Source organism: Paroedura picta, chromosome 3, assembly GCF_049243985.1.
Source record: "Paroedura picta isolate Pp20150507F chromosome 3, Ppicta_v3.0, whole genome shotgun sequence".
NCBI lineage: Eukaryota > Metazoa > Chordata > Lepidosauria > Squamata > Gekkonidae > Paroedura > Paroedura picta.
Genome location: NC_135371.1, coordinates 106790959 through 106805645, shown reverse-complemented (window position 1 = coordinate 106805645; position 14687 = coordinate 106790959). Strand labels below are relative to the sequence as shown.

Below are 14687 nucleotides of genomic sequence, written 5' to 3'. Positions count from 1 at the left end.
CTCTACAGCTACCAGTTGATGGTCATCACAGACCACAAATCCATGCATGGCATCTTCAACACAGACTGTCAACACAGATCCTCTACCCATGGTTGCTGAGGTGGTCCATCTTTCTCCATAGCTGAGATTTCAGCCTCGAAAATCAGTCTGGAAGATCCATTGGACATGCTGACACATTCTGCCATCTGACACTGCCTCAAGTCAACATAGATCCTGCCCCAGCTACAGAGGTCCTGCTGCTTGACTTGCTCCCGCAACCGCCGCTGCCCTCTGTGGACATTGCTGCTTACTCTACCAAGGACTGCCTTTCAGGAACACACATTCCTTGTCATTGTGGATTCATTCTTCAAGTGGCTGGAGGTCATCCTAGTGGCATCCATGACATACGCTGTGGTCATAATAGCCCTGTTTCACCTCTTTACAAACCATTGTCTGCTGGACATAATCATCTCAGATAATCGGATGCAATTAATTTCAGCCGAATTCAGGGCATTCTTGCGGGTGCACCTAATTCGCCAGGTAACCCTGGCACTGTTCCACTCTTCAGTGAATGGGCAGACTGAGTACATGATCTAAAAAACAAAGGATGCACTGTATAAACTGACACAGGGAGACTGGCAGCAGCACCTATCCCACTTTGTGGCTTGCCAGCACACAACTCTGTCTGCTGCAGAAGGCCCAGCAGAATTGCTGCTGAGCCAAAGAATCCACACCCTCCTGGACCGGTTACATCTGGATCATGATGCAAACTGTTCAACACACCAAGAGGTCTCTACATGCCACACACCTTCATCCCAGATAACCCAGTCTATGTCTGGAACTACAGCAATGGCCCCAACTGAATCCCGGCCACTAACACACAGGGAACTGGACCCATGTCCTACAGTGCTGAAGCCTCTGACAGCCGAACCTCTATCGGCATGTGAACCAGGTACACTACCATGAATCCAGACCAGCCACACCAGAGGCCCCACCAAACCTGGCAACCGCAGCTGCTGCCACTGATAGACAACGCACCCAGCCTGTCACAAATGTGTCTGCATAGACGCTGGCTGAGCCAGCACCCAGCATTCCAGTGGCTATTGTCACTATGCAGGACATTGTCCAGCTGGTTCCCACTCCTGATCTATGCCAGTCTACATGGGCTTACAGAACACCCTGCTATCTGTAGGACTTTGTCCATCATCTCCTAACTGTCTAAGGAGGGAGGGGTGTTGTGTATGGATCTGCCAAGGACCGAGCTTGAGTTCAGAGGCAGGATTAAACCAGATGGTTTAAAGGCCTTCACCTGGAGATGGCTTCACCCAGTCTATCAGCCGATTGGGATATCTGTTTCTGTTTCCTGTAAACAGCCGGTGGTTATAAAACTGCTTCTAGTGAGTTATGGCTTTCCTGGGCATCTTGCCTTGGATCCCACAGAGCCAGCCTCACATGTCTATCCTTTGAAGCTTCTCAAGTAAATTTAGTTCCCACCAGCCATGACATATTGATTTAGTGGTCTTGTTTGGATATCGACACTTGCCTTATTGTTCAATTGTAAATATGTACATAGTGATGCAGAAGTAACCCCCTTGTATATGACCCCATCTCCTCTAAGAGTTATATCCTGTGATGTATAGAAACCTTAGTTATGTTTATAGCCCCTTTGAACCACCTTCCAGGGGGAGGGGCTATTCCCCCAAAGCATGTATAACTCCCTACTTCACTGATGTAACTCATAGCTGACAATATCATCAATATCCCCCTTCGACAGCAGAAAACTACCCTCCCAATCACACTCTTAGACTGTATTCCTGTGCCACAGGGGGCCGATGACAAAGGAGATATTAAGTACTGGTGGGGAGGGACCCTAGTTCTTAAATGGCCTAGCCTCAACTATAGACCTGGTGGAAAAGCTCCATTTTACAGGTCCTGCAGAACTGTGACAATGTCAAGTTTCTTTAATTGCCCAGAAAACACAGTTTTGGCTTGGTACAAAGGATACATTTATTCTAAAGCAAGAAAGTTAACCCAACAAGTACCTTGTTAGAACTGGGGTACAACAGAATAGGCATAGCATATAACCAGTTCACCCACATCCCTTCCTGTGAGAACCCATGAGGTGCGGGAGATCTTTCAAAGGAACAGACCAGGCAGATAGTGATGTTCCCATGACTGCAGCACTGCATTCTGGAGACTGGGAAGATGGATAGTGGGAGGTTTGAAAAGGGAAAGGAAGGGAAAGTAGTGGGATGCAATAAGCCCTCTAGATCTACACATCAAATAGAATCAAAACAAATGGCAGAAGCACACCATTCTGACAGACAGCTCTGACAGGTCCCTCAGCTCTCATGGGAGCCCATCACATCAGGGCCAGGACTGAAAAGGCCCCCGTTCAAGGCCAGACAAACCACTTTCAGGCCAGGGATTTCTATCAGAGTTGCAAGCGCAGAGCAAAAAGCCCTGCAGGGGGCATAAGGACATAGGTGAACCCATATGTGGGGCCCAGACTGAGGATGGCTTTAAGAGTTAATACCAAAACCTTGAACTTGATCCGTGCTGCAAATGGCAACCAATGTACTTCAGCATTGGCTGGACATGGGCCCTCCAAAGTGTTCCTGTGAGGACCCTAGCAGCTGCATTTTGCACCAGCTACAATTACTGGGTCAAGGATAAGGGGTAGGCCTGTGTAGAGCAAGTTACAGAAATTCAACCTGGAGGTGACCATTGCATGGATCACTGTAGCCAGGTGATCCAGGGACAGGTAGGGTGCTAGTAGCCTTACCTGGCGAAGATGGGAAAATGACGTAGGGATACCTTGGTGACCTGGGCCTCCATTGACAAGGAGGCATCCAGAATCACCCCCAAATTCCAGGCCAAGGGTGAGCTGCACCCCAGAAAGGGTGGGCAAACATGCTTCCTGCTCCAGCCCTTTCCAACCCAGCCATAGGACCTCTGTATTGGAGGGGTTGATTTTCATGCAACTTTGCTCCAACCATCCAGCTGCTGCTTCCAAACAGCAGGCAAATGTATCCAGGGGGAGTCTGGATGGCCATCCATGAAGAGATAGAGCTGGATGTCATCCACATACTGGTAGCATCCCAGCCCATAGCTCAGGACCAGCTGGGTGAGAGGTCACATGTAGATGTTGAATAATATAGGAGAATCTCCCCCTGTGGCACTCCACAAGGGAGCTGACAAGGGCACAACAGCTGAGCTATGGGCTGGGATGCTACCAGTATGTGGATGACATCCAGCTCTATCTCCTCCACTGCAACTCTCTGTGTGCCTGGTTCCGGAGAAAGAAGTTCAGCAATTAAAGAGCTTCCCACCATATCCCATGCCAGGATAGCCCCCACAGTGGGTGAGCAACTTGTGGTCTACATCAAACCCAGCCAACAGATCTAGCATCATGAGGATAGCTGACCTGCCCCTATCCAGCTGGCACTAGAGTTCATCCGTCAAGGCGATCAGCATCATCTCTAAGCCATGGCCGGGATGTAAGCCTGACTGGTATGGAACGAGCACCGAAGTCTCCTCCAAGACTGTCAGGAGCTAGTCTGTGGCGGCCCTTTCAACCACCTTAACCAGAAACATGAGATGCAAGACTGGGCAGTAGTTGGCTGGTTTCCACAGATCCAGTAATGGCTTTTTCAATAAGGGACGGACCACTGTTCCCTTCAGCACCCTTGGGAACTCCTCCAATGATACAGAGAGGTTGACAATTTAATTCTTGGGAGGTTGACTATTGAATTCTTAGCTGCAGTGAAAGAGGCGCTGGATGCCTCTAACAAGCCTAGAAGCTTGAAATTAGAAGCTGGGAACTGGAAGTCAAAGCTGCACAATATTTTCCACTTCACAAAGTGTGGGTCAATAGAAACATTGAACTAGCTGCTTGGAAATGAACTGGCTAGTAGTAGAATATGAGTCCTCTGATTCATGTGGAGGATCAGTCCTACATAGAAATAAAATCAGTTGCTAAACTCACTTCTATATATGAAACCTTGGAAGTCTGAGATCAGAAAATTTAAGTGAAACTACTAAGTTGTTTATACAAGCTTTAGAATATTTGAAAATAAGGACTATTCTCTAAGTCCATTACAAATGTTTAGTACCAGCCCCTCTCCCCACATGCACGTTCCCAGCTAATATATACAGTCTCATGGGTAATGAAAGAAAACTGTTTGTTGTATTTCTAAAATAACAAAAATGAGAGCCAGCAAGTTGTAGTGGTTAAGAACTGGGTTTGATTTCCCACTTTTCCACATGCAGCCAGCTGGGTAACCTTGGACCAGTCACATTTCTCAGAGTTCTCTCAGCTCCACTTACCTCACAGGGTATCTGTTATGGGGAGATGGTAAGGCGATTGGAAGCCACGTGGCCACAAATAGCCATATGGCCACCTTGAGAAAAGCGGGGTATAAAAACCAGGGGCTTTTCGCACGCCTTCAAAATCGCACAATGGTTGCCAATTGAAAACACTACTGATTTGCCGTTATGCACAACGTCGTTGACAATCTGCCACACACCTGAAACCGATCTGCAAAAAGCGCTTCCTTGTAGCGCTTTCAGGGAAATCCCCAAAAGTGGATTCACCCTCCGGAAAGCGATACACTCCTGAAACCAATCTGCAACACTAGCGAAAAAGACCTGTGCGTTAACATTGTTGCGGTTTCTACAAAGTCCCTCCCCCTGGCTCTCTCCTCTGATCTTCCGGCGAAGCGATCGCCATTTTTTTTTTCTCCGAGCGAGCGGGGATAAACGCACCAGTGAGCCTCTTTCTGTTTAGAGGCTTCCCCGGCTTCAGTCCCTCCCCTTCAGCCACTAAGCACAAAGAACAGAAAAGCCCGTTTGCTGATGTATTTTCCCTTTGTTTTTTACACATTCATTCAGCCGAAAATCGGGCCCGTGAGAGGGGGGGGGATTTTTTTTTTTCACTCGGAGGGAGCGTGGCAACGATGAAATGACAGCTCAAACACACCAGGCAGCTGGATGGGTCTCTCCGTTGCAACGAATCAACATAGATTCGTTGCAACGGGTCTGTTTTTTTTTTTTTTTTAACTTTCTTAAAGTGAAAGGGGTTGTTTGGGAGCATGCTAACGGCTGCCCATTGGCTGCTTGACGGCCAGGGGCAGGACGAGCTTGGCAATAGCGCTTCCTTTCTAGCGATTTCTGCCGAGACCGGAAGCCTGTGGGAAACGCTACAAAACGCAACTGGATTCCACTACAAAGGCAGGTATGCATAACGACGAATTCCACTATTTTAAATGGCGATTTTTCATTCAGCAACCAATTTGCTACAAAGATCCCGGTGCGGAAAGCCCCCCAGTGTTGCTTATTCATCATGAGAATGAGTTTTCAGCTTGGAGTAGCTGGGCCATGTGGCATAAGGATACCAATTGTGTTCCCCTCCCCCTAAAAATGTGGGATCTGTTAACAAAATATTTGGTTAATTATCTTGAAAATGCTTTACACAAGCTGACAGACTGCTCTTGATGTCCGTGATGCTTGTGTGGGTAAACTGTGCTGGTTTTTTGCCTGAATGACTGCTGTGGTTTCAGAACAAATTACCTGAGGGAAGGACCTGCACGTGCCTAGCTAAGATACCATATTGCAAATTAGCAAAGAAAGAAGAAACTAGATAAAATTATGTAGAGCCAATTAAGACTTGCCAGAGAAAAAAAATGAGGATTAACAGGGAGAAAAGCCCACCAAATTGGTACTAATGAAAGCCACTAAAGGGAACAAGAAAGGCTTTCACAAATCTCCCAAGAGAGGATTGCAAAGCTAGCATTAAGTGAGAGACAGCATGTTTGTGAAAAATCTGAACTACATTTTTATAGAACATAGAAGTCAAATTAGGGAGAGACAAAATCTTTGATGATTTATTTGTTGGCATATTGAATAAACAAAAATACTAGAAAATCAAGACATCAGCAATTGGAGCTGACATTCTGAGTTCAGCCAATGCATTTTGAGAGCTAGTGTAATGCGGTGGTTAAAATGACAGACTAGGAACCAGGAGACCCAGGTCTCATTCCTCCCACAGCTATTAAGCTCCCTGTGTGTCCATGTGCCATACCTCACAGGTATTTTATGAGGTTCTGTCACCTTGAGCATTTCTGAATTGAAAGACAGCATAGAAAAATTACAAATAAATGTTCATAGAAGCTATTAAATGACACTGTTGTACCTGCTAGTATTACCACCAAAACCAGTGACTTACATAGTATCCCATATGTTCCAATGCAAGCCAGCAAGGACATTGTCTTCTGAATTGCAATTCCAGCCTGAGCTGGAGAGGGAAAGGCAAAGGCAAAAAAAACAGGACTTATCCTTCTATAAACTACCGTCTCATAGAAGTTGCACTAAATGTCTTTGGCATGAAGGGAATACAAAGGAGAAAATCACAGACTTTCTTCAGACATTCACCCATATATTTATTGTGCACAGGGGAGTATGATTTCAGATGAGCTGATACAGATCTTTTTTATGTTGCCATCATCACTGGATTTAGTTTGCCTTGTTTTTATTGTAGTTCGGGATTTCCCCTTTTATTTCTTTTATGATATAATGACATTTTGACACCCTTTATAAGATATATACCATTTCGATGCTGAAAATGTATTCATATTTAATGACAACATTTTAATGTGAGGGGGGAAACACAGGTATGAAAGGAGCCATGGATTTGATTTTTACCAGGGAGAAAACAAAATCAAAATAAGGCTATTCAGAATTTGATAGACAGCTTTCAGACGTCAGTCTCTGGATTTAACTAAAAATCTGCAGTGACTCTGTTGAGACCTTACTTTTTGCAGCGATTACAACTGCATGAAAGAACATGTGAAATATTTGTGCTTGAGCCGGGTAGGTTACTATGGCCATTCAGTGGAATTCATAGACCTTATGAGTAGGACCAGTGGATGATGTTCTGCTCCCCTTTACATAGACTCAGGGAATCTGAAGAAATTTAATGGTGGAATATATGATATCCTGGCCTTCCTTCACCAGGCAATGTATTTATTACATCAAGATTTAAACGGCAAGATGAATCAACAGGTCTCTGGCATTCAAATGGCCTGAACTTCAGCTAAGCAACTTAAGTCTGCTGGGGCCTAAATTCAGTTTCAAAGCACTTCTCCAGCAAGCTCAACATTATGATGGGATATAAAAGCACTGCTACAACATATTTGAGAATCAAAATATACTTTACTAGATAGCAAACTCAATAGAATATTAAAAGTAGGAAACCTAACAGAAGAAGAAGGAGGAGGAAGAAGAACCAACGGAAAGAACAATAGGACAAACCAGCTGGGAACAGGGAATGGAAGCTAAACTGATCTTGGTTTACCGACCTGCTTAGCCACTCTCCATATCTATGGGCAGATTTTACCCCTTGTGAAAAGGGGACCTTTTCCTACCAGCAATTTATCTGAGGGGCTGTGAACAGGGTCAAAGGTATATATTTTAGAACATCCTTACAAGTCCTATGCCCATGACACTTGTGTATAGGGATAACATTGGAAAGGAGAAGCAAGCTGCTTTTTCTGTAAACTCTGGGTTTATAGTATTGTGGCATACCATTACAAAAACAGTTACAATGTCTGTATAGGAAAAACTATAAGAAATACTTGGAGTTGCTACCACTGTACAGGAAGGAGAGATGGCACACATCATGTCTGAAAGCTACCACACTATGTAATCTTAATATTTATTTACGTATTTAAAACACTTATATAGCCACCTTTCACTTGAACATACCTACGAAGGTTATTGAAAAGTGGGCATAAGAATCAAGAATTGGGCTAACCCAGGAAATAAAATACAATTTAAATACTGGAACTTTACAAATACGATTCTTATATATTTGCAGTGGACCAGTTAGAGTTCATCATCAATCACCAGCGGCCAGGGCCAAAAGGATCTTAGTGAGCATCACTTCATGGGTGGTAGTAATAACTGCTCATGCCTGAGCGATGACTTGTCAGTCTTGAAGAATAAGTTGTACTTATCTCCCTCCATCTTTATCAGCTACTGAAGAGACTTGAGTCTTTCTCACATATCAAGTTATATTGAAAACCTCAGTAAAGCAGTAACCTTCCTTTTCACCTCTCTCCTTCAATTTACTTCAAGAACATTTCCACTTGAGTACACAAAGTTCTTATCCTGATAGTGCTTGCATTTGCCTCGGCACCAATAGCCAAAGACAGTGAGGAAGTAACTGAGAAGGCTGGTGGGAAGACACTATTTAAAGGTAAAGGTAAAGGTATCCCCTGTGCAAGCACCGAGTCATGTCTGACCCTTGGGGTGACGCCCTCCAGCGTTTTCATGGCAGACTCAATACGGGGTGGTTTGCCAGTGCCTTCCCCAGTCATTACCGTTTACCCCCCCAGCAAGCTGGGTACTCATTTTACCGACCTCAGAAGGATGGAAGGCTGAGTCAACCTTGAGCCGGCCGCTGGGATTGAACTCCCAGCCTCATGGGCAAAGCTTTCAGACGGCTGCCTTACCACTCTGCGCCACAAGAGTCTCTATTTAGTTACTAGCTAAAAAGCCCATTGTGCTAAAAAATACAACAGGTTCTGGAAACTGTTGTTTGTAAGGGCTGGGCAGAACCCAGTGTCCAGATAGGACTTGCTGTGTCCCTCTGCCCCATCTCTGCCTGCAGGTAGCCCTCACCTCCATCATCATGGTTTGGCCTGGGTGGTGCACAGCATCTCTGGGTCCTTCCACGCACCCCAGACAGGGACAGGCATTGCTGAGGCCAACATAGGCTATGGCAGGGGGGTGTTTTGGTTGGGAGGAGGCATCAACATGGCCTTCCTGGCTACCTCTGGACCCAGGCGGGCATCATGAGTCCTGCAGAGGTTGCAGTGGTGGAGGGGGTATTCAGGCAGGGAGGAAGCATTTCCATGGCCTTCCTCTCCCCCAGACCCATGCGGGTGCTGCCAGGGTCGGGAGGAGGCATCTCTGATGATGATACATTGTAAATAGTGTCCATTGGGAAGCTGATCTGCACAATTCTCATGTAAAGAGTATCAATTCCTCTAAAGGAATAATCACACAAAGGGGCAGGATGGCCCAAGCACAAATACCCATAAAATCCATAGATAAATTACCTGTGTCCCCAGAATGAAATGGGATGCCTTGATATAGGGTGCCTTCTATAAGCACTGGTGTATTTAAATACCATTGGATCCAAGCCAAGATCATCAAATATGGTGAACATTTAATAATGAAACTATCATTTGGTGACTGTGACTTCAAAAGTGGCCTTTGTCTAAAACTAACTACCAACATCACTCTAAATTATAAGGAAAAGCAGACATTATGGTCCAATGATGTTCTGCTTGATTTTCTGTACCTCTCCATTTAGACAAAACCGTTTTGTACTTTGTACTCTTGTTCACCCATTGTTAACCCTCTGTTCCTTCTCTTATCTGAAACCTGTAAGAACTTTACCCACATTAGGTCTTCTGCTATAACGTTTGGCTAGAATGTCTTTAAACCTTCACGCTCTTTTGTTTCACTACAAAAGAAAATGAATAATCCCTGTGCCTGCTCAATGTCAGCATTGTTCACCCCGATCCTAAATATATTTCTTGGAAGTAAGTTCCATTGATTTCAGTGGTACATACTACCATATGGATGTGCTTGGGATCTCAGCTTTTGTTTATTACATTTAAGCATGTCTAGTCTATGTTACACTGAAACACACTCTATAAACTCCAAATTACTGTGGCATATTGCTGGCTTGGAATATTTTCAAGTCAGCATGCATGAATTTAGACTGTTATTTAATGGATAAGAGCAAATTCATTAGAAACAACTCCGGTTTGGTGGATGGGTGGATGGAAACACCTTAAGTTCTTTTGAGAGCAGTACTGAGTTGGTCTCCTGATGGTAGTAGTGAATTGGGGTCCTTAAAAAGAACTGTGATGCTGAAGTAAAATGTGAACCCTGAAAAAGAAATGTGAAGAGCCCTTCTTTTTCTTGGGTTTCATGGTATTACTAATCAGGGTCAGATTCACAAATCTGTTATTTGTGCTCAAATCGTTTTTAAGATTAACATACATTTGACTCCTTCCATCATTTTAACAAACAAAGAATGCAGCCCTAATACAACATTGTATCTTTTGTTCTAGATAAAATCGAAGATGAGTTAGAAATGACCACAGTATGCCATCGACCTGAAGGACTGGAACAACTTGAGGCACAAACCAATTTTACAAAGAGAGAACTCCAAGTGCTTTACAGAGGATTCAAAAATGTAAGAGCAAAGCAATGGTGATTGCAAATCAGCTGGCATTTGTGAATGGAATATTCTTCATTAACATGAATGATAAATATCCATTAAGAAGCTTTAAAACAGGAAGAATGTCTTTTTCTAATCCTTGTTCCCATGCCAAGGAAATATATGGCTTGCCTGAAAATATGTAAATGTTTCTCATGACATCATCATAACATGTTTAAAACTAAGTCTGGCTGATAAAATATGCAGCTCACAAATTACTCAGCAAATGTGGCATGTTGTTCCACTTAATTAGTGTTCAGAATGAATGGTTCAGAACTATTTATAGTTTGAAATTGCCAAACTATATTTTATTCCTGTGAATAATCAGGAACTCTGTTAGTTTTGAATATTTGGGGCTTGGTCACTTGGCAGCATTTTCTATTTCCTGACTGTGGAGTAGGAAATGTGTACTGCATCCAATTTTTGAGATATGTGCTCCCCTGTTATAATTAATTGATGGATAAGAATTTGGGCCCCATCCATACAGACTGTGACACATAGACAGCAAAATTATAATGCACTGGAAGAGTTCTGTGTGAACACTAGAACAACAATGTGAATAAACAGCAATAGGAACAAGCACTTCATTGGAAAGCTGCAGTGAGAACATATTGGCTGTAAAACAAGGGTTCCCAAACTTTTTCGGGCTGCCGCCCCCTTGGCTCCCAGGCCACATACCTAGTGTGTCGCCCACCACACACACATATACATATGAACACATACCTCTTTCCTGGTGTTAGGCCTACTGCAAATTCAGAACACATTGTATTGCCTACACTTCTTTTTTATGCAGTTATTTTAGTCTGGGAAAAATATACAAGTTCTTTGTAACAGTTATTTGTAAAGGGCATTTGGGATCCTCATCTGTTCCACATAATATTTCTGGTAAGGGTTTGGAGGAGGAGCATGTCTCATGGCTTAAGTGCCACTCAGCGCTTAACACCCACTCAGGGTGGCTGTTTTGCCCCTGAGTGCCTCCTCCTCCAACCGGCTTGCCTGTTTGTCCAGCAGCCAGCCAACTGTCTTTCATCCCCCACCCCTGACCACCCTCTCCTCCTTCCACTTCCCTCTGAGACTTGGAGGCTGCAGATTCCTGCCGTGCGAGAGCTACCCCTGCCGGTGAGTTCCCTAACAGTTGTCTGCAGCCTTTCCAGGTCCTGGGGGAAGGGAAAGGCTGTTCACAGAGTTTTTCCACCCCACTCCCCCAATCTAGCATCCGTTGTATTCCTGATTGCAATGGGCTTGGCCCCCCAATGGGCTTGGGAAGAAAGACTGATGGAGAAAGAAAGAGAAAGAAAGAGAAGCAAGCAATGGAAAACCTAGGACCAGGAGCAAGCAGGAAATGGCTTTTCCAGCTTCCCAAAGATGGAGACTTTGGGGGAAGGGTTGCCAACCCTGGGTTAAAAAATTCTTGAAGATCTAGGGTAAAGCCTGGGAAGAACAGAGTCTAAGGAGGGGAGGGAGCTCAGTAGGAGTATGATCCCATCCAGCTTACCTTCTGACACTGTTATCTTCTTTGGCCTTGGTCAGCACTGAGAAGGGAGATCAAAAAGAAGTCCAGGGTCACTGCTACCAAGAGGAAGACAATGGAATGTCTCTCACTAGGAAGGAGCAGGAAGAGTCAGACTGATGCTCCCCTACTTTGCAACCTGGAAGTTGTTGGGAGTGTTATCTCCAATAAGGAGATTTTAAGTCATTCCCCTTCATCCTCAGCATTCATAATCAGAGGATCAATAATCTTGGCAAGAAGTTCCCTATAAAAAGGGCATCTGAAAACAACATGGATAATGGTTTCCAGTTCCTTAGTGTTATTGGGACAAACTCCCTAGGGATCTTATTAATTTTTCCTTCTAGAATAACTGAGGATAGGGCAACTGCATATGCCCTTTTGTTTTATTTCCATCAGATAAAGATAGGAAGCAGGTATTAATATATATCTGCTAGGGAGGGGCACAATAAATGAAAGCAGTTAACTGCCTGTATCTTTGACCCTTTGATTTATTATTTAGGAAGATTTACAATATATTGAGAAACATATTATTTTGTCTGAGAATGTTCAACAGATATTCAGCACCCAACATTCCTGTAAGTTAATACCCACTATGGGATGTTTTCAGACAAACCACAAATGTGCAGCCAAATTCTATACACATTTACACAGAAATGGTCCCTCTGTATTAAATATAACTTTCTCTCAAGTATGTATACATACTTGACTTCAGTAAACTACTGGGTTGGTCTAATCTAGCTGAGATTTACTTAACTGAAATCAGTTCCATTCAGAATTTTAATTGCTCAGACATCTGAGAGAAGCATAAAGTGTTCACAGAAACTGCAAGTTTTAAAAAGCAAATAACAATACTAGCTGGCACCTTACGGAGAAGTGTAAGCAATAAAACTGCATCTTGCTAGGTCAAAGAGCTAAGGGTGCTTCCACAGTAACCATTTAATCTGGAATTCCCATGATCGGTTCTCACAGCATTCACATGTTTTACTGCTATTCTCCCATCTTTTCTTAGACCTGATCTGAAGTTATTATTTTGAAACAAAACACAGTTGCAGCAATTAGGTTGTCAAGTATGGCCTGTGCATAGTCTAGTGTGGTTTTTCAGGGCCATGCTTTCCTTCTGCTTGCAGCTAGTTTTCTTTTTTCCCCTGTCCCCCTGTAGCTGGACACAGTCTTAATGAATCAACTACGAATGATCAATTCCTGTGTGGTTTTTGAGGGAGGAGAATTAAGTACTGTATTAAGTACCTTGCAACAAAACCCACTCTTTTTACAGAAGTATGATTATTTTAGTACTATTACAAAATAATAACACCAATAATATAAATAAAGTAAAAATAGTCATAAGCAGGGATTTCATCAGCAAAGCGGAAAGTAGCACTTAATCATTGGTTCTGATCATTGGAACTGATAATTAATCATTGGTTCTTTGATACTGTGGGCAGCTGTACAGAGAACAGGAAATAATTAAGCTGTAACACAACGAAACAAAAAGAAAATTGCAGAGAGTGAGATCTTGTTGAATGTGACTTTCTTCTGAGTAAACATTTAGGATCTTGGATGTGTTGGTAGGCATTAATAGTGGTGTATATAATGCTGTATAAAAACACAGTTGCAATTCTACTTTCAACTGATTTCAGCAAAGTAATCTGCATTGCAATCCTATGTAGTATTATGTCCTTCTAAATTAATTGACTTCTAAGGACTTAGAAAGGTGTAATGGTGCTTGGGACGCCATTACCAGCAGAAGAAAACAACTTGTGTGGAGATAACTCATAACAATCTAGCTTAGTGGAAGGAAGGATAATATAACAATGAATCTGTATATAACTATATAAGAGAACTAGCTTCAAAGCCTGTTCCTAAGAACAGGCCTTAAAAGGGTCCCCTCCCCTAGCCCCTGGCCAGGCAGCTTAAGGTGGCCTTGGGCAGCAGCAGATCAAGTGGGGCGGGTGGGGGCTGGGCAGCTCGTTAGCAGGGCCAGGACAGAGCTCCAGTCAGCTAGTCAGCTAGTCAGCTCCTTAGCAGTCCTTAATGAGCAGTCAGCAAGCCAGGAGGCCCTCGTAAGCAGGCCCAGCCTAGCAGGCCAAGAGGCCCTCGTTAGGAGGCCCTCCACCATGATCCTTTGCCCAGGGTCTCTCCCCTTACCTGCTGCTGGCTCCAGGCACTGAGGTGTCTGAGAGCAAAGAGGCTAGAGTCCAGGGATGGAGGGCGGGAGCTGCAGAGGTGGGGCCAATCAGGGCAAAGTTGGCTGATTGGCCCTATTCCAACTTGGACAGCCGGACATGTCCCACCCCCTAGGCTGTTTCATAAATATATAGAGGAACAACAATGGATAAGGATAAGTATCTGTACATTATTTTCTAGCCTTTTATTGTGTGACAAAATTATATATTTTTAAAGTGTGCTCTCTGAGGAAGAGCTGCAGCTGGCCAGGGAGAAAAATACAAGAAATTTATCATATTTGTGTTCTTTCTTGTCTTTCCCCCCCAAATCTGTGGTCGATGTGGAAGTACCCAATAACCATGTAGCTGTACAGTATTCAAGGGAAGTTCTGTCTGTTGAGGCCAGAGACTAGCCATCATCAATCTAAGAATATAAATGAGGGCCAAGAGGGGTAAATATATCATGGGCTCAAACACTGAGAGATGGCATGCGTTTTCATTTTGATTGATCTCTAATGAAGACTTACCCAAAATTAGAATTTGACCTAAAACTAAAATTAAGGTGACCAGATTGTCCCACTTTTAGAGAGACATCTGGGGGAACCTGGCAAATTGTATTTATGTTGAAATACTAGAAATTAAGCCCGCTGTGGGATAAATACAGCGGGCGCTAGGTGTGAGAGTAAGTGGTGGCGGGCATAGCTTGCGGGGTTGGTGGGTGTAGGTCTTGGGGTGGCCT

The 14687-nt window shown here is 43.8% G+C and overlaps 1 protein-coding gene across 12 annotated transcripts in view; it reads left to right on the top strand.

Annotated features, from left to right (window-relative positions):
• KCNIP1 (potassium voltage-gated channel interacting protein 1) overlaps positions 1 to 14687 on the top strand; it is a 776797-nt gene that overhangs the window by 727856 nt on the left and 34254 nt on the right. For all 12 annotated transcript variants that reach the window (XM_077327121.1, XM_077327126.1, XM_077327123.1 and 9 more), the window contains one exon: positions 10128 to 10252. In XM_077327121.1, coding sequence (XP_077183236.1) covers positions 10128 to 10252 — 125 coding nt within the window. The remainder of the gene's footprint in view (positions 1 to 10127; positions 10253 to 14687) is intronic.